The sequence below is a fragment of the Caretta caretta genome, chromosome 17 (genome assembly GCF_965140235.1).
Source record: "Caretta caretta isolate rCarCar2 chromosome 17, rCarCar1.hap1, whole genome shotgun sequence".
Classification (NCBI taxonomy): domain Eukaryota; kingdom Metazoa; phylum Chordata; order Testudines; family Cheloniidae; genus Caretta; species Caretta caretta.
In genome coordinates, this window is record NC_134222.1 from 14,821,369 (window position 1) to 14,842,721 (window position 21,353).

General features: G+C 43.7%; 1 protein-coding gene across 7 annotated transcripts in view; it reads right to left on the reverse strand.

Annotated features, from left to right (window-relative positions):
* AUTS2 (activator of transcription and developmental regulator AUTS2) overlaps positions 1-21,353 on the reverse strand; it is a 986,895-nt gene that overhangs the window by 523,942 nt on the left and 441,600 nt on the right. For all 7 annotated transcript variants that reach the window (XM_048823809.2, XM_048823812.2, XM_048823810.2 and 4 more), the window contains one exon: positions 5,666-5,767. In XM_048823809.2, the coding sequence (XP_048679766.2) occupies positions 5,666-5,767 (102 nt within the window). The remainder of the gene's footprint in view (positions 1-5,665; positions 5,768-21,353) is intronic.

Consider the following 21,353-nt stretch of genomic DNA (forward strand, 5'->3'; position numbering starts at 1 on the left):
CACCAGCACAATCTCCTCTCTGGCTTTGGGTACCCTATGCACTTGGAAACACACAGCCAGAAAGCACGAGAAACTGAGGCACCAAGAGAGAAGCGATGTGCTTTTCCAGGACCCGGAGATGAGATCTGCAGAAGCAGAGGAGATGCCATGTGTGCAGAATGTTGAGGGGGTTGGGTAAAAGATGGAACAGGGTGTTTATTTTTTCCCGGCCCAGATGTTTCTCATCTGGTTACCAAACTGGAGTTCTAAACAGCATGCTTTTGATGCCATTGGTGAGTCGTCATTCCTTATAAAGACCATCTCCTACCAGAGACCATGGAGGAGAAAAATAGCAGATTTTACTATTGCTACCCATGATCTAGAGTAATCATATAACTCCTGTGAGAGAGCGAGAACAAGTCACATAGATCAGAGATGCCAGGACTCCTCAGCTATTTGTCACTATCCACATTTGTACGGTGTGCATAAAAGTTAAGGCTGGATGAACCATGAAAGATACAAGAATGGACTTCAATGGGATAACTCCTGTGCTTAAAGTTCACATGCTTAAATTTGCTTCACTGCTTTGCTGCATTGAAGCCAGAGTGCCCAGGATCGAGCTTTTGTGGGGAGTTTTGCAGTATGTTGACACTTCTACTCTGTCAGAAATAATAATCAGTGATATAGTAGACTCATTGGCTAATCCCCTTAACACTCTGGGATGTTTACCATCCAGGCCTGCTGGCTTCTATATGCTCATTTTTTATCCCAAGGATTCCCTTACCTCCTCTGGCAACCGAGGGAAGGAAGGTGATCTCAAGTATTTCAAAAAGGGAAATCAAAGTTGAGTGAGTTCCAGGCTGAGGAAAAGAAAAGGCACTGCCATGTTGTCTTCAAGCAAAATCTCAACAGAATGAATTCCACTACTGGCAAGATTTTGATGAGATTAAAATGACTGTAGCGCCCTATATATTCCCAGCTACATGTAAGAAGAAGGTCTCCAAATTCTCTGCTTTAGAGCCCTGAGGCTAGCTCTATCCAGAAAGCAGAGAGTAAACTGTTATTTCAAAAAGACTAGAGAAGAAGAAATACAGAGAGAGAGAGAGAATGTGTTGGGGGGGGCAGGTGGAAGACAGGTTTACAAACTCAAACAAAGATTTATCAGCTCACTGTCCAACAGCTGCTGTCAGGAGCTGTCAGGTAATCATTATCCTTAATTTACCAGAGGTCAAGTTTTCTGTTAATTAAATTCTTTTGGAGCTTTCGAGGGAAAGGGGGTGCAGGAAGAGATGACGGAAATCAGTTTCACTGCACTGCATTTGACAAGAACATCGGGCAATTCCACTTCCTACTTTCTGATGCTATTTCAAAACTCATTATGAGAAAAGTCTCCTGATTAACATGGTCTTTTCATTGTATTATTTTCTTTTTGGTTTTGATCACTACTCTTGCAAGTGCTGCAAATTATCTGCTTGGATCTCATTAGGCTGCAAAGGAATGATCCCTTGTAAAAACACTTTGACTTAATGTCTGTATTACACAAGGACTGCAGACACATTTATAAAATGCACAGTTGAAAGATACCTGTCAGGAGATGGAATGATGCCACTGACAAGTGAGTTTGCAAACTGGTTACTAATTATACTATCTCCCTCTTTCTGCATCTGTCACTGGGCTATCACTTAGGCTTCTCATTAAAGCTCATGAAGTTAACATTTCTAGATCAACAACTTACTTACAACCAGAGATTTGAAAATGGATTATCCATCTAAAATATATACATTCCCTTCGTTATACATCTTCATGCAGGAACCATGCCTACTGTTCTAGCTTGTAGGACTACCACAATAGAAATTCATCATGTTGAGAGTCCAAGATTTACTTTTGTGACCCATGGGCTGATCTCAATGAGATATTTTAAATTTTACCCATATTTTCCACAGAGTACACAATCTCTTTGTGTATTTTTCCCCAGGTGAAAAGTGCCTATGTCAGAGAAAATTCTGCAGAGAGAGAGAGAAAAAGAGAAAGAGAAAGAGTCTCATCTATTGTTCTTTTCAGGACCATCAGCATTGGCAAATGAGATGCAGTCAGAAAGCCTGCACCTTTTAAAATGTACAATTTTAAAATAACTATTAAGCTCTCAAATCTTGTTTGTTTGTAAGAATGGAATTCAAGGTGGGATCTCACAGAGCTGGAAGTGAAACTATCACAGCCGTTATCTGGGAATCCATCTTTTAAAAAACAAAGGTTTCTGCTGTAGCCTGAGAAGGAAATGTACAATGATATTTACTTTTCATAACTGAAAGAATCCGAAAAAGGCTGGAGGCCACCGCAAGCCCAGATAACAAGATCTCCATCTCATGCACGCTTCTTAGGTCTTAGCTGATCTGGCAGCAGTGGACAGCGATCCATGGCTCTCTTGAAAAGGCGTATTTAAACTGTGCTATGTTATCAAAGCGTGACAGGGCTTGCTATCAACTTAGGCAAAATAAATTTAAAAAATATTAATGAGATTATTGCTGGGATCCCCACTAGCTGGTAATATAGTCCTCATGTGATCTCTTGGGTGTCTAATGGGAACTGAAAGTGTTTCCCTTCTCCTTTCCATTATCTGCATTGTGAGGTTGAAGACAATGTATTGCCAGAGGACACAGGATGCATGTATGTAAAACTAGGAGACTGGAATCAGGAGCACTGGGGTCTACTGCTTGCTCTGGTACTGACTTGCTGTGAGGCGTTCGACAAGTCTTGGTCTTGGGTCCCCATCCTGAGTATGTTGCAAGGCTTGCATAGAAGAGGTTATGCAAGTGCAAAATATTCTGGTCAGCCCCAAGCTGCAGTGCAGGCCCATGACACAACCATGACTACAACAGTGAAGTACAAAGGGTGTTGCCAAAGATCTAAGTCAATGGAAAATCTCAAATTACTTGCTGAAGTCAATCTCCTCTCCTTTGATGGTACCTTATTGCACTGATAACAGCCTTACCGCCTGGCTATAAAGGGCAGGCTTTAAAACTAACATGAGGCCATCCATGAAGGTTGAGTTTAAGGGAGGGATGGGCCGCTAAAATAATGGAGGAAGGCGAGAGAAAAGGTTTCATACCATCACACCAGCAGTTTAGGAGGCTATTCCAGCTATACTGCACAGTGCAGCCAGAAGTAGCTCTGTACCTTGAGGATTACATTTGTCAGGAAAATGGGTTAAAAAAGTTCTTCTTTTCTCAGTTTCATTTCTGCTCAACTTCATCTCGTCTGTGCAAGCCACCCTAGGTTACCTGTCTTCCAAATTTGAACGCCTATTTCTGAGTCTTGGGTATCATTTATTATGCACTAGACATATAGGAGCAGACCTTCAGATGGAGTGGGTCTGGTGAAATGATGATGAATTACACCAGCTGAGGATCTGACCAATTGAATATCCTATATATGAGCCATTGTATTAAAAAAAAAATCCACCCCAGGTTAGATGATCTGATGACAGCAAAAGAAGGTCAATTTTGTTCCCAGAATGTGTCTACTCCCATTCTAGGCATTGGTTGAAAAACTAATGCATAGTTTAATCAGTGAATGGTTAATACTCTACAACAGAGAGAGGAAGAAAGGTTTGTTTTTTACATGGAGATACCCTCTCACAACTAATGCTTGCTCCTTCAACAGGAAGTTTGGCCGAGCAGTGGAAGTGAAATTTGTGCGGCTGTTTGCCATGTTATACCTGTTCAGTGAATAAAAACGACTCGAGTCTCCCCAGTTCCCCGATGCCTTTTGCAAGCACGAAATTCGCTACAGTAAATATATTCCCCCCCTCTTCCCATCCTGGGGAAGAGCCTACAGTACTTATCAAACTACTGTTCACTGAGTAGCTAATTATATACATAATCAGATAATTTTGTAATCAATGTATGGGTAACAGATTAGATCGGCGTTTCGCTGGTAAAGTATCAGTATGAACAGAGGTGAAAGTAAGCCGGTACGCCCCAGGCCCTTTAAATTGCCACCAGAGAATTGCAACCAGCCTGGGGAAGCGGCGGCGGGGCTCAGGCGGTGATTTAAAGGGCCCTGGGCTCCTGCCGCAGCCACCAACCCAGGCCCTTTAAATAGCTGCCGAAGCGGCAGCAGGGCTCCAGGGACAATTTAGAGTCTGGGATACCAGTAGTAGCGGGGCTCCGGCGGTGATTTAAAGGGCCAGGGGCTCCCAGCTGCCTCTACTGCAGCGGAGCCCCGGTCCCTTTAAAGCTCTGCCAGAGCCTGGGGCCCCTGGGAAGCAGTGGCAGCCGGGAGCCCCCGGGGCTCCGGTGGTTATTTAAAGGGCCTGGGGCTCCACTGCAGTAGCGGCAGCTGGAGCCCCGGGCTCTTTAAATCTCCCCCGAGCTCCCAGCCGCCTCTGCAGCTGGTAGCTCCGGGGTGATTTAAAGGGCCCGGGGCTCCCAGCTGCTGCTACCACAGTAGCAGCCCCGGGCCCTTTAAATATTGATTTAAAGGGCCCGGGGATGTAAAGCCCCTGCCTCTTCCAATAGAGGCCACGCCTCTTCAGGTTGAGGCCCCGCCCCCTCCTAAGGACTCCGGAGTACCGGTAAATCCTTTAAGTTACTTTCACCCCTGAGTATGTATCACTGATGAGTGTGTATCAGGCATGTAAGTAAAATAAAACTAACACGAGGCCTGCACGCTTTAGGTCTGCGAGATATGTAACTTGTCCACAGAAAGCCACAGAGGCCTCAAGCAGGTTGGCATGACTAGATAAGAGCCCTGTATCAGCAGATTATGAGATTACAGTAAAAGATGGGTTTGAATGCTGATGCTCTGGAACTATGCAGCAATAAACTTGAAAAATCTGCCACAATGTACCAGTTAATGCCACAAAATGCCCGACAGTAACATTTCAGGTGACTCGGTAATAACCTCAAGTTGCTAGGGTAACTCATTGATGTATATGTTAATGAGAACAAGGGGGATGAAGGGGCTAGCCTATGAGAGATGGGTCACCCTAAAATTCATGGGGTGTTGAAGCACAAATAAAGAAAGAGGGGATGTCACTCTCATGCACATGCATGAGCGTAGTGGGCGTAAAAGAAAACCAGTATAAAAGCTTTTGCCTAGCCAGGGAAGCATATTAGGAGACATCCACCAGGGACAGCCACCTGATCATTATCCTACTCCTTTCGATGTTTGCCCAGGAGATGGGAGCATGAAATCATTGATGCTGGACAACTTATGGTTTATCTCTATCTGAGTATTTGCAGTAGTCGTGGTGTCGTTTATCTGCTTAACGAAATTGTTAATAAAAGGACATTTGACAACTTGTGAGCGTATTACTTTGTGGTCACTTCTTCTCATGGACTCCCAGAGTCTCCACATCTATTGATATTTATCATGGTGGTTCTCATCCTGTTAATCCCGATATCGTAGTAGTTTGGGAGCTCGAATCTTACGCACAGGTCACTGTGGTCTAAGACACCAAGCTACCCATATTACAGAGGTTACAAGTGTCTAGTTCATTGCAACTTAGCAAAATTAAGCAACCCTTTTCTTTCAACTGGCTGCAAGCAAGTGACCCCCCCCCCCGGGGCAGGAGGGGTTTAGCAGCACTTTGCCCCCCGGGGGCCAAATTCTGCCCTGATTTACACCCTTCAAAAAAAAAATGATGCAACTCAGGGCAGTATTTGGCCTCCGGAGTTTTACTTACGTCACTGAGTCTTTCCCGAGAGCTGCTCCGATGGAATCCTTTCGATTCTCCACTGGCACTCTCACTGTCACTGTCTCGGCAACTGTTCTGACCTGGCTTGAGCTGCAGAAGACAGACAGAGCACATACAAAAAGCAGAAGTTTAGACTGGCTCAGAAAACTTCTTCTCTGATGTCATTCCTTAGTCCCACTGCTGTGGCGCCCGTAGTACCACAAGGGCAAGATCCAGCCTCAGCATCCACATGTTTCTTACAATCACAGACCTAATCTAAGTGGCATCGCAATTGCACGTGAATGTCGAGAGTAGTCTGCTGAAATACAGGCAGACAAGGTCCTTGTCCCAAGGAACTTACAATTTAAGTCCTTGAACCTGCAAACATTGAACCACATAAATAAAGTTATTCACACCACTGAGACTGCTGGTTTTCATAAAGTTACCACCTCCCACCCCCAACTAAGCATGTGCACTATTAGTAAGAACAACTGAGGATCTAAGATCAACTGAAGACACTTTAGGGAGGTCATGATCTTCACTATAGGGATGTTTTGCAGGATTGGAGCCTAAATTCTTTACTTAGTTCTATAAAAGCTTTTTGGCCGTCCTATATATTCATAGGCCAACATATTCTATTTGTCAGCTTCCATATTTTTCTTGCGTTTCAAATGAATTTATAAAAGATTCATTATTACAGTCTTGGAAGTTAAAAAAGTCCCCAGTCTTTCTGTGTATCTGAGAACACATACTGCCTTCGGATGCTGTAGATTGTACAAGTTAAACACTCAGAGTATTCATGCAGATAGACTGCTGTCTAAACATGATGTAATTAGTAGAACTGAGTGAATGCTGACAAAGCCTGTTTCTATTTATCTACATTTCACGACCATTTGCTCAATTTTATGAAATAATTTGCTTCTGCCCTTTTGCATTATTTTCTGTGAACTTTTGTGTGACTGGGTTCTACTGGCATGAATATTTGTAGAATACAAATTTCAAAGCCCTGTGTGTATATATGGAAACTGAATTTTAAATGGACAGACTATTTTGCACCAGAAGCGCATGTTTGATCAGACCAAATCTCAACCTAGCAACAGTTCAAGAACGAATACCAAATATTGGCATAGAGGTATGCACAATCAACTATAAATAATTAGCAAAACAACTAATCTAATTCTTTCTACTAATGAATAAATTCAAGGTGATTGTGATCTGCTCACAGGTATTCCATGAATAGCAAAACAAAATCTAAAGATGGGATTTTCAAAAGTGCTTGGATACATTCTTTATTGGGAATTATCCTCTGAGCACAAATATTTATAAATCTGTCCAAGGAGTTCTCCATTGTTTCAATGTGCTTTCTGGAGTATACCATGAACACCACTATTCTGTCTTGTCTATACAGGAGCTGAGAACCACAGCATTTCCAGCCCCTATCAGTTTCAGCAGCAGAAACCAAAATGTCTCCCTTCACAGAACTACATCTTGTCGTCCAATCCAATCTCTTATTCTTTTACTTTATTCACTTTTCTCTGCTTTTATATTTCTGGCCTATTTGCCCTACAAAGCATGCTGCAAGATTTTCTTAACACACACACACACACACGTACTCTCTTCTCCTCCCCTCATGGGTTTACCACATGAATGCATGAAGCATCTTGGAACTTGTGTCCTAGTAGTAGATTGTCACTACCCTCCCCCACTCTCACACACACACTTTGGTCCAGAACAAACTGCTAGGAAAAGTGGGCACTCTGCAACTTGTATTTCCTGCTATGAAGGCAACTCACCTTCAACCTCACCTTCTCATCAGCTGTATTCTGAGACAACTGGTTTTTTACACAATTTAAACTCCTTTAAAGGTATTCACTTCAAGAAGCTCATATCCCAAGACACTAGCAGAACGTATATTGCTCTTGCTAAAAGAAAGGTAGTCCAGTGGACTGGGGTGCAGAGAGGGGGAAGGCACCTGGTATCTATGCCAATGCCCTAGTATGTAATCTTAAATGAATCACTTCACCTCTGTGCCTTCATTTCCTCAACTGTTAAATGGGGATAACGATACTTCACCTCCTTTGAAAGTGCTTTGAGACCCTTGGCTGAAAGATGCTATTTTAGAACTGGACATTGTTCTTAAACAGCACTTCACAGACAGGATTGCCAACTTTCAAATTGCAGAAAACCAATACCCTTGCCCCGCCCCTTTCCTGAGGTCATGCCCCTTCTCCGAGGCCGTGCCCCCCACTCACTCCTCCTTCTGTCGCTCGCTCTTCCCCACCCTCACTCATTCATTTTCACTGGGCTGGGACAGACAGTTGGGTGTGAGGGCAATGGGGTGGGTCCAGAAATGAGGGGTTTGGAGAACAGGAGGGGGCTTTGAGCTGGGCCAGGGGGTTGGGGTGCAGGAGGGGGTGTAGGCTCCAGTAGGGAGTTGGGATGCGGGAGGGGGCTCAGGGCTGGGGCATGTGAGGGGATAAGGGGTGCGGACTCTGGGCGGTGCTTACCTCAAGCAGCTCCCGGGATAAATGACTGGCATGTCCCTCCAGCTCCTAAGGGAAGGGCGGCCGCGGGGGGGCTCTGCACACAGCTGCTACCCACTGCAGTTCCGGGACAATGGGAGCTGCGGAGCCGGTGCTTGGGGTGGGGGCAGCATGCAGAGCCCCTGTGACAGGCAACTTCCCGGGAGCTGCATGGAGCTGGATAGGGAGCATGCCTTAGCCCCGCTGCGCCACCAATTGGACATCCAGCAATTCACAGACCATTTAAAATATAAACGTGCAACATCCACATTTATTGTAGGAAATTCAGAACCTTTTCAGCAGTCACCTACGGCTCACTTATTTGACCACAGCCCCCTACCAATTGGGTGTCTTGTGTGCATTCATTTGATAGGCCTTTTGATAGTTGGGCTCTTGAGGTATCCCCTCAGGAGCCCAACTGCTAAATCTGTAAGAAAGTTTTGGGGGCAGATCCTCAGTGAGTGGAAATGCGCTTAGCTACCATGATTTTACTCAGTTGAGACACTCCACGTCACGCTCTTTACAATGGAACGCAGGCTGACTGGGGCAGGAACAGCAGTAGCCTCCTGGTGCAGACTCGTGACTCTGTGTGTGCAGACTCAGGTTCATGGGATTGAGGGGAGAAGCAATTAGGGAAAAAAACTTTCCATAACCCCTACCCACAAAGAAGCAATTATTTCATATCCTCTAAAGACAAGCTAGCTGAACTCTGAAGGCCAGAAATGCTCTCAATCAATGTGGGGTAGCAGCTAGAGTTCTCTGTGGAAAAACACCTCGCTGCAGCAAGAATGGATGCTCATAAGAGATGGATGTTCCAGAAGTTCTGTCAGACCTCCCTAATATCCACAGTTCCTGCCTCACCATATCCTCATCCTCTTTGTTTTGGCTAAAACGAAAAGGAAGCTCTTGGGTCCCTCTAGCACAGACGTGGGCAAACTTTTTGGCCTGAGGGCCTCATCGGAGAATAGAAATTGTATGGCGGGCCATGAATGCTCATAAAATTGGGGTTGGGGTGTGGAAGGGGGTGAGGGCTCTGTTGGGGGTGCGGGCTCTGGGGTGGGGCTGGGGATGATAGATTTGGGGTGCAGGAGGGTGCTCTGAGATGGGATTGAGGGGTTTGGAGACTGTGAGAGGGATCAGGGCTGAGGCAGGGGGTTTGGGCATGGGGAGAGGCTCAGCGGGGCAGGCTCTGAGCAGCACTTACCTCAGGCAGCGCCCGGAAGCAGTGGCATGTCCCTTCGCGTGGAGCGGCCCTTGACCCTGCTAGAGTGCCAGAGCGGGGCCATGGGGCTGCTTCCGGGAGCCGCGTGGTATGGCCCCCGACCCTGTGCCCCGGACCAGGGCCATGCTGTGGCTTCCGGGAGGTGCGTGGTGCAGCCCCCGACCCGGTGCCCTAGCTAGAGCGCCAGAGCAGGGCCGAGGTGCATGGTACAGCCCCCAACCCAGCACCCCAGCTGGAGTGCGGCGAGCCCCAGACCCTGCTCCTCAGCAGGAGCTTGTGGGCCGGCTTAAAATGGCTCGCAGACCGAATCCGGCCCATAGGCTGTAGTTTGCCCACTCCTGCTCTAGCAGCTGAAAAATTAAAAAAAGAAAAAGAAAAGAAAAAGAAAAAAGCTGAGATAAATGTTTATAATGCATTATCCTAACTAACTTAAGTACCATGGCTAAGCCATAAAATCTCAGGTAAACAGAACATTATTGCAAACAAAATGCCTTATCAGACAGATCTAATGGATCTGTTTTTGGGGTCATAACTAATTCAAGAGGTCTAATCCTTCATATATAATTCACAGATCTTATCTATGACCAAGATGTACTGTAATGTTACGGCCCCAGCTTTAAAATTCAGCCACCCTCAGGAAAATAGATCAACTTTCACTGACTCAGTATTGTGTCAACATCTGCTTGGTGGTAGAAAAACTCTGTTACAGAGGCTTGAAGATTTATTTTTTTTAGCAGCAGTTTTTCACATATTTTTACACCAAAGTTTTCGGTCTCTATTTGATTTAACAAATATTTTCCTGTCTCACTATTTAATGATCAGAGCTTTTAACTACAGTAGCAGCTTTCCTCTCTCAGCACCTGCGCTTAGTTCTCTTCACAGAGAAGAGAATGTACAGAATAGCTTAAAATAAAAAACTCCCAACACTGTGTGAATATAAACCCAGTAATAAAAGCAGCAGCATTGTTTCATTGTTACAGAAAGCCATCTTTTTTCTGTGCCAGATTATATGGTCAATAGGTCCTTCAGTCATTGGGATTCTGATCTAATTATGCTGGTTAACCATCTTTAATACCCAGCCAGGAAATGTTTTGATCATTGTTTTCATTGCTCTTGCTGAAGACTCTAACCAACTCGGCAGGGCTCAGCAGAAACTTGATTTATTTGGTGCACAGCTTTCAAGAATTAGCTAGCAGCATGGCTCATTTTTATAGGTCTCCCATTAGGTGGTGAGTTCCAGCTAGTTACAGGGAGAGAAGAGAAGCCCAGCAGATGTCATTTTTCCAGACACAATTTACAGAAAGTCAGAGGATATGACCGAGATATCTGAGCCCAGAACTCGGGACGAACAAAGTGAATTGTGTAGACTGTAGAGCAAACTCAGAAGCAAGTCCAGGTTAAGATTTCTCATTTCTCCCCATTTTCCTTTATTTCTCCAAGCAGAGATTTTCTCATGCCAGACTGCTGCGGGTTTCCCTTTTATTCCAAAAAGGGATAAGAAAGTATCAAACTGTACTGTACTAAAAAAATAAATAAAGATAAAAATTGGCCCAATACCTTCTTTAAAGACACTGAAACGTACACATGGCCACGCATGTGAGGACAGTTTAAATGGACAATCTCTCACTACAGTCTATTCACACAGATTCAGCTAGTCAAAGTTAAAGAGAAACTGCAATAACATAATCCTAGCGAAACCGCCTGCAAATAAAAGGCTAGATCCTCACAGTCATTCTGGCATGGGCAGTGGGTAAACCTACCCCTGGGGGAGGCTATCTACCTGTCCTGCTTCTTCTGCCCCAGGCCCCGCCCCCTCCCTGCTCAGCCCACTCGCCATGTCCCTCCTTTCCTCCCCCTCTCCCATGTGAGGCCTCCACTGCCCACAGGGACAGGGCAAGCGGGGGCCTCACAGGGGACAGGATGGAGGAGAGGAGGGACATGGCAGGCGGGGGGAGCCTCTCGGGGGCTAAGGGGAGGAGGGACACAGCGAGTGGCAAGGATCTCTGGGAGGTGGCGGGGAATGGAGAGACTCACTGAGACAGTGGGGGCCTTGGGGAAGAGGTGGCGCACAGATCGGAAGAGGCGGTGCACAGATCGGAAGAGGCAGAGACCAGGTAGGGCCGCCGCGGCCCCAGCAGCTGTGCCGGGGAGGCTAAGCCTCCCCTGGCTTATTATATCCACCACTCATGCATTCTGGATGAGCTTGGAGTACTGCTCTGCTAGCACCAAACAGCCTAGTCAATAGTTAGGTGGCGCACAGGAACTACGATTGATCCTATACCATTCCTCTCCTGGGAACTAGTGCAGGGGACAGAGCCAAGGGAAAGGGCCCCCTTTGTGAGTCTCTTCTATGATAATGCCCACTGCAGGCCAATGACAGCTGGCACAGTTGACAGCAGCCTCCAGACTACACTACACGGGGACCCTAGCCTGCTGCTGAGCTGGACAATGATCAGAGAAGGGTTTGCACCTAGCATCTTTTGACTCCTTGCTCCGGGGCTACACTGAGGGCTCCTTAGCCACACTTCAGAATACGGCCATGTGGGTTTTTACAAAATCAAACAAATGCTTTCATGATCCAAAAATGCCAGCAATGAAGACTTGGGATTGTTTCACAATGTAATCCTACTCCTGCACTATTAGAAACCCAGGTAATACAGAATTGTGCTTGTGTACAGAGACCATAAAGTGAGACTGAACACACACAGAAAGTGAAAGTGAGCACTCCAGTTCTATTTGCCCAAGTTGAGTCACATGGGGATCCCGTGTTGGAAAACACACTTGCAGTTTTAAAACTTCCCCTTTGGTGATGTTTAGTGTCATCAGTAATGAAGGGGTTGGTACTGAAGGCCAAGTATTAAAAAAAAAAAAATTTCCCAGGTACCTGCATTTTTCTATTAAAAATAACTTGCAATGATAGAAATAAATGAGAAAAAAATTAGAAAAAAAAGAGAAAGAGAGGTCTCGTGGTTAAGGCACTAGACAGGGACTCAGAAGATCTGGGTTCAATTTCTCCGTCACATAGACTGCCTGGGTGACCTTAAATTGTCTGTGCCTCTCATCTCTCTGCCAAACGAGGATATCATCACATCTTTTCTCCCACACTTTCTGCCTGGTCTACTATTTAGACTATAAGATCTTTGGAGAAAGGACTCTCTCTTATATGTGTCTGTACAGTACCCAGAACAGTGATGCTGTAATACAAGTAATACACCTGCACGCTCACACAAAATGCTTGAGAAAATGTCATGATTAAAATGAAAAAAAAAAAATACTAAAACACCCACCTGTTTTTTGTTGTTGGTCCCCTCCCGCCCCATCCTTGAGTTCCCATCAGCACATTCTAAAGATACCATCTTAGGAGAACTTAAGTTTGGTCAAAGGCACTGAGCTGCTTGCCAGCAGAATCAGAAATATGATAAGACAGACATGAGCTACTATGGAGCTTAGTGTGAGGAACATGCAGAGCTGAAACTGCTGAGGGGCACACAGGGAGTTATAGAGATATCGAGCTTGGCTTTCAGCCAGGGCGGTCTGACAGTGTCAGTTAGTTACTGTATCAATAGATGAGAGAAAAACAGAGAGATTAGTTGAGGTGTGAACGCATGGTCAAATCACAAAGAAACTGACCAAAAATTGCTAGGTTTCTGAAGAAACCTATAGTTTTCAAAATGAATACAAGGAGAGAAATGTACAACCGCTCTCTCTTAATGACACTGTAATAAGCGCTGGAGAAACAGAAGAGGAATGGATTTCAGATAATTCTGGATGACATAGAAACACAAAGGAGATTCTGGGTATGAAGGGATTTTTGCATGCAACCATCATGAATATCAATGCAAGTTGTGTGCACACCGATGAGATAATGGGGCACTTAAATCCATGAGAGTCAAAGAGCAACCTAAATACCCAACATTACCCACAAAGAATTAAGCTCTGCATTATGCAGTATATTTATCTACTAGCTTTCTATGTTGAAGTTAAAGGTTGATTTAAGTTAAAGGCAAAAGTTGGCCTAATTGCACAGCCTTTACGGTATTTATAGAGGCATAGGACTGTAGATACTATATCAGTCAGGCAACTCAGAAATGATGGACACAAGAGGGCAAACCATAAAATATTATTCAGGAAAACTCATAAAAATAGGGACCCTTGTTGGTTTCTTTGCCTCTGGGCAGGACAATGGAGGAGGGAGATAATCATGATAGGGGAGGAGGCAGAAAGAATGAAAGTGCCAAAGACCAGATAGCAACATCCTAGGAAGTTGGTTAGTCTCTAAGGTGCCACTAGTACTCCTTTTCTTTTTGCGAATACAGACTAACACGACTGCTACTCTGAAACCAGTCTATTCTGCTAGCTCCCTTAGGCAGAGTATTTAAGGTATTTAAGCATCGTAGTGCTCAGTGCCACTGCGCCGAACCGATTTTGGAGCCTAAATCTCTTTTCTCAAATGGATTTAGGCACTTGTGAATCTAAATCTAAATGGAATTGATGGAATTTAGGCCCGCCTAAATTCCTTTTGAAAAAGAGATTTAGGCTCCCAAATCTGTAGGTGTTGTGGCCCTGACCCCACGCCCCAACTCCCCAAAACAGCTTAAAAAGTCTGGGCCTAAGCCACTTCATACAATTCCATACTGCTGATGACTGGTTAGTAGGTAACAAAAAGCAAAGTAAATAAATCTCCTGAGAATTAAGTGAAAACCTTTTTCACAGAGCTTCTAGAATGTGTCAAAAACACCCCTCATGCTGCTCTTCTGAGCTACTTTTTGTTTATTTATTGCAACCCCACACCACTTGGCAGCTCTAAATCTAGACGATGGTATAGTTCCGAGGCACCAGAGTTTCTGCATCATATGGAATTATAGGGTTATTTCACTACATTGTACTTTTAAACTAGGAATAACAACAATTCTACCCATTGTAGTGCACTCAGCAAGCTAAGCCTTTACCAGAGCCTTAGAAGAGGACACCTTCTTCCCAAGGGATAGAATAACCTTCCTGCCAGGAGTGGAATTAGGCTCTCATTTCTGCCTGTCACTCTTTATTTACACAGCTTTCGTAAGGACAAGAGAATCGAAAACTCTTTGTGATCCAACTTCTAGCTGGGTTAGCGCTGTCTGTGGAATAAAATGGATATGCATACATTCAATTAGCAATAGTTTATCCTGATTATTATTATTTGTTAAAGGCCAACAATAATATCTGTCCCTACATAGAACGAGTCTGGGTCTCTGTGTGCTACTCTAATACAAAAAATAAAAATAATAATAAATCCACATGCTACCTCCAAGACCATCTAGATCAGGGGTTCTCAAACTGGGGGTCATGACGCCTCAGGGAGTCGCAACGTTATTACACAGAGGGTCATGAGCTGTCAGCGTCCACCCCCAAATCCTGCTTTGCCTCCAGCATTTATAATAGTGTTAAACATTAAAAAAAGGTAATTTAGAAGGGGGTCGCACTCATAGGCTTGCGGTGTGAAAGGGGTCACCAATACAAAAATTTAAGAGCCACTAATCAAGATGCTCCTTCCAGACATGCCTGGAAAGTAAACAAAAAACAGGTCAGCCTTGCACTAAATCCTTGAGAGAACAAATCTGGGTCTGGCTGATCAAGGAGCTGGAAGAGTGATCCAGAGTCAGGGAACTTCACAGCGGATACCCAGCTGGCAGTTCCCTTTCCATTTCGGCCTGCAGCCCTGCAGCTCCGGTGCTGAGTTCAGGCGGGAGAAAGCGGCAGTCTCTTAGGGCTCTGGAGCACAAACCATTTAGGACTGAGTGGATTAAAAACCAACACCTAGAATTCCACCCCACATGCCAGCATGCAGCCAACGCAGCTCGCAGGGCACTGGTGTTCTATAGTGTAAATTTCCATTACAAGTGCATTCCACACCTGCCTTGTGTTTCCAGCAGGTCTCAAAAGATATAGCCAAATGCCAGGTGAACTACAACAGCGCGTTTTTATTGAGATCATAACCGCAGTGAGCGCCACATCCAAGGACATTATTGCACCCTTCTTTGGGGGCGCACAGCAACAGCCTACACCCAAGCAAGACACTGATCATGTGAGCTTTGGTCACAAGCAGCACTCAGGCCTCTTCAAGAAATTATTTTGTATTTCTTTCTTATTTGGGATCCCAAGAGGGCTTACTTCAAGTGAGCCAGGGGAATGAGTAAGCGTTCCCGGGCTCAAACTTGGACCAACCCCACTGGATCCCCCAAGCTTCCACTAGATCACCAGCCAAGCCATGAAGTGAAAATCCTCTTCTTTTGATCATAAGGCGAATAGCTGGGAAGGTTGTAATGTGGATTCATGCTTTATTCATCAGCATCTGTCAGGGCAGGAACAGTCTGGTTACAACAGGAGACCAGGTTCAACATAATCATCACATGTGGATGGTTGTAATGTTGCTGTTTTTGATGCCCTGAAAGGCTTTGCCAAAACATTTTCTGCCAGTGGTGTCACCATATGCTCGGAGGTGATTGATCTTCATGTGCTAGGAGGAGGAAAAATTAAGTTTCCAAAAGCCTCTGACCAGGGTGCTTAAAAATGGATGATTTAAAAACAAATACCCAAAATTCAATTTAATAATTAAAAGTGAAGATTTCACCTCTTTCTGTGTTCCATTCCTGATTTTTGTTGGAGTATTATTTAAGTAGTTTCTCTCCCCGCTCCAAACTCCTTTTACAAGAAATTACAAGAACATGTAAATACAGATAGTTTTCCTTCCTCCATCCCCACAATAACATATGTCAATCTAACTGAGGTTGTCACTATAGCTAAAAAACAATATCAAATGGATACAAAATCATACAACAGAAGTGACTATGTTTCTAGTTTAAAATAATGGCCATTTCCAGTTCCCTTTTGACCTGATCTGAGTTGCTCTTGCTTGATAAGTAAGTTTGGGGAGCAAAACTCCATTGAAATCAATGGAGATGCATTTATTTACACCGTCAGAAAATGTGTCTCTTTCTCTGCTCTTGTTATACTCAGAAGCCAAGTCAAAGAGGTGTATTAAGTGTTCTGATTGTGTTCTTCTCACAGTGATAGCAGCAGAAGTCAGGAGCGAGGGTAAATGGTACACTTGCCTTAAAAAAAACAACCATCAGCAACAACAGGAGCTGGCATGCGTTCCTTCAGCCTTTTTTCCTTCATTATCTGGTTTGAAATGTATTTGTGGATGTCCAGGCAAAGATGCTTTGAAGTAGCTCTATTTTATCTAAGTTCACAGAGAACAGAGCCCATTTTTTGTTTTGTTTTTTCTTTTCTGTAATTGTTTACACAGAAATCAAAGATAAACCTGGCATAAACACCTTGAAATGGGGTCTTAAACTCATACATACTATATACCACATATAAAGTGTAAAAGACTTGCTCGGTACTCTGCCACTTGTTAAAACAAAGATATGAAACAGAAAGCTGCTGGCAATTGTAATAAATGAAGTGTATTTCAGTACACTTTAAAAGCTGAATTGCAAAAAAAAAAAAAAAGAAAAGAAAAAAAGACTTTTTCTGACCCTTTGCATTTTGATGGTTGCACAGTGAGAAATATGGCCTTTACAATTACAATCTGGCAAAGCACTCCATTATACCCATCACTCTCTCCAACCAGCTTCTAAAAATCACAGAATCTCAGACAGCAGGGTCAGAAAAGATTACTAAGGTCAAACCCGCCTGCAAGGAGCCAAACAAAGTTGTGAGGACCAGGATGGAATCTTTCTCCTCCTTTAAATACTTCTCACACTCATTGTTGAATCTTCTTCTATTCCACCTCTTCTGCCAGGGTCTCTCTGTCTGCTTATGCGCTAAACTCCCTTTCGCCTTCCTTCAAATCCCTCATCAAACACAGTTCTTCCAAGAAGCCTCTCAATGACAAATACTGAGAACTTATTCTAGCACCTCACATGTGTGCTGTCAATAGTTGTGTGTATTTTTATATGCATCTATGTCTATTTAGGCTTGGGTTCTGTATCTGCTTTAATAGAGCGATGTCAGTTTACATCAGCGGGTAATCTTGCCCATAGACATGCTATGTGCTTATTTTGTGTGCACGCCCAAACTCGACCGTAAGCTCATTGCAATGTGAACAGGGTCTTCGAATAGGTGCATGTGAACATTCAATAAATAGCAATACATTCTCTCCTCTGCCATGCAAAATTTAGAAGTGTAGAGGATCACCACATAGCAGAGATTTCACCAACACAAGACAGACAAGAAAGGCCTATTTCTGAGCATTTGCCATTTTCCAGGACTATCCTGTACTTCTCTCTCACTAGAATTTTATCAACCCTTTAAGTATTTATAGTGATAGTGTAACACTTTCCTGGAGACCCTATTCCAGACGTATTTGACATCTCTCAGGTGTTGAGCTTTTTGGCTGCATTATCCAGCAAAGAATGAGCAAACCCCAAATCCTTTACTGAGAGTTTATCTACAGCTATATAAAATATCAAAAAAGAGAAGAGAAAGACATACCATCCATTTAGCAAGAAGTGTCTGACATACAACTCACTAGGGAAAAACAGCTTGGTCTCTCGTTGACTTTGAAATGTACAAGCTACTGGAGGAACACAAGGATCTAGGGAGGTAAAAATGAATCACACGATGGCACAGAAACAAACGGGCCAGGGTCATAAAGCCTAATGACTCCAGGGCTTTAGAACTGTCTGCTTGCCTCTGTGGGGTAGGTTGAAGAGTCTCAGACAAATCCCTAATGCAGATGCACATGTCACCAGCAGGGGTGACAGGCATTTGTGAAAATCTTATCCAAGTCCCAAGGTAAGATGATGATATTTTGGCTCGTAAGCCACTTGGATGCTTTTGAAAATTTCACCTGATCACAATTATCACTAAATGGCAGTCTCAGTAGACACCAAAATTAAATAGGCACAGAAAAGTGACTGAACTGTCCTCCCCTGCAAAGAGATGGCGTCTCTTGAGGCCCACTGGCAGGAACTTGTCAGGAAGCTTGTATTTCCACTACCTGCGCTGCACCTGATCTGTGATAAGTTCCTGACTCAGCAAGGTCTTCAAGCAAGTACCTAAGTATGTGAGCTGCTCCGCTGAGGTCTACCTAAAATAAGAATGAAATGAGACTATTCACATACTTACAGTTAAGCATGTGCCTGCTGAATTGTGGCTCATTTTTTAGTGAAAATCATAAACATGGAATTCTGATCATTAAAACATTGGGAGGGCGGATAATAAAGAGGAGGGGGGAAAATCAGTATTCATGGATGGACCCTAGGATGTTTGCCATTGTTTACTTTAAAAAAAGCTCTAAAAAGCCCTGCTATTTCATATTTCAACATAAGCCTCAAATAAATATTTAATGCCTTGGTTGCATAAATGATGATTTCAAGGTTGAGCTATTGGCTTAAATATATAATACTATTTTCAGCCATTTAACTGGACAGCCACATAAATTATTCAGGATTTAAAAGTCATCCTGTGGTCTAGGTACTAGGAGAAAACTAGGAAGTTGTAACTATAATGACAAATGCAGGGTAAGATCAATCAAACCACATGATCTCTAACACAAACAAGCAGCAATTAAGCAGCAATCGAGAGCAATGTGACTGTGGTTGATGTCCTTTTAGGCCAATACTTTCAGTCCAAAGAGCAAAACTTAATAATGCTTTGCAATTTATCAAGGGAACCATAACTCTGCTTGCTATGACTTGGCTAAGAGACTAGGATGACAGTATTTCTTTATAATTTAATAATGTGAAGGCAAGAGAGAGGAACCATAGGAATACTACTTCATATTCTATAATATCTGTACATCTATTTTTCTACATGCTGAATGATAGAAGCAAAAGTCATAGTAATATATACCCCAGTTTCAATTTGTCAGCAAGAAGGGGAAGCTAAAATGTCTGGCAAAGAAGAGTCTAACTGAAGGAGCACAGAAGGGAAGGGACTAAACCATCAGAATTCATTAGCACTGTCATTGATGTGGAGATGCCTTTAGAGATGAAGAGGAGGAGTTAGTTACCACAAAATAGCTCAGGAGAAAAGCAAAGGGAGGAACCCTCCTTTAAATTGCTTTAAATGTGGATTAGCTTCTGCTAGATGGCAAGCTGTCAAGTGCTTATCTACTATCTACTCCACCCTTCTTTACAGGCAATCTGTTAGAACAAAATAGCCTGTTTTATTATTTTATTTGACATGTTTATTACGGCAGTGCCTAAGGACCAGCCAAGAACTGGGCCCAATTGCGCTAGGCGTTGTCCAAACACGGAGTAGTAGAAAGTCCCTGCCCTGAAGAGTTTCATTCTAATGGTTTGTACATGCTAGCACTTATGTTGCTATAACTTATGTAGCTCAGGGAGTGAAAAAGCCACCCCACAGCAAAGTAAGTTACACTGACCTAAGCGCCAGTGTGGACAGCACTATGTTGGTGGAGACCTCCTCTTGCCCACATAGCTACCGCCTATTGCAGAAGTGGATTTAGTATGCGGATGGGAGAGTGCTCTCTCTCTACAGCTGCACCGCTGAAGCAATTCTAGTGTAGACTAGCCCTAAATCTAAATAGGCAAGACTGACACAGGCTGGGGAAAGAGGATGAGGATGACAGCAAATGGCAAGTTATTTCTACAGGGATTTACTTACTTTGGGTGCGTTTAGTTAGGAGGGAGGGGGATCAGATAAATGGAAGGGAAGGGAAAGGAGTGAAGGGGGCAGGGCAGGGGAGAAGAGGGTAAGAGGGGCAGGGCTGGAATGAAGCTGAAGTGAAGAGACTGAGGAAGGGGGAGCTGGAGGATTGTCCCAAACAGCCAATTGGCACAGGGCAGAGCAGGCCAGCCAAAACTGTAGAAAGTTCTTCACATTTCTAGAAGACCCAAGATTTCTGCTTTGGCTGCTTCTGCCCCTGTCAGCTGGCTGGCTCCTCCCTGCAGCTGAGGGGAGGGGAGGGGAGGGGAAGGGGTGGGCAACGGAGTGGAGGTGTTGCCTGACTCCTAATACCCCAAGTGTATGTGTGGGTCTCCACTGTACAGTTCTGGATCCTTCCGGGGCTGTGCTGGACAAGTTAGCTGAATACCTGCTGTCAAGACTCCTGGGAGTCTATTCTTTTCAGTAAATTGGGGCTAACAGTATTGTAAATGGCTTTCAGATCCTCAGATGAAAGCTAGGTGCAAAGTATTATTATTAATAAAAATGTCTCTGATATAAAGCTTTCTTCCTTGATTCAAAGAAACATTATGCCTCATTTATAGTCAAAATCTTAACGTCTAAGAGTGAAATTACAGAATTATTACAGAAGCCATCAATACATAATCGAGGTTCAGCACTTTTAGTTTTGTTTCTTTAAATAAGGGTGTAACATTTGTCTTCACTCATTTCAGCTTACAGTGTATTAAAATGATTTTCACATTTATTTCAGTGGAACTTCTAAAAACTGTTTTTACTTCTTTAGGTCTTGTTAAACCTTTTTCTGGGTAAGTATTTTAGTAATGACTAGAGCTGGATTAGAAAAATCTTGAGAGCTTCCATTAAAAATAATTCCCCTTTTCTTATAACGAGAAACAATGCAACACATTTTACAGCGTTCTACTTTCACCTTGGCCTGTTATTGCCAATGGAAATGATGATTTCTGGTATTTGCAAATGTCAGGAAATCTCATAGCACATCTTGGAGCCTGGCCCTCGTCAGCACTGACCAAAGATAGTTACTACTTGATCAATTTGACGAGCTAGTGACCTCAGTTCAAGTCCAGAGCAAGCTTCATTGTCCATAAAATCACTGCACCAGCTGATATTATCAGTCCTTTTGCTAGCAGTCTCGACAGAGACAAGGAGTCGAGCCATAATCCAATGCCCATAGAAGTCAATTGGATTTTTTCCATTGAGTTCAATGTATGCTGAATCAGACTCTACATGGACATAGAGATCGAATAACCCCTCATCTCTTAAAGATGGTCCATCTAGGTGAAGGTTTATGCATATA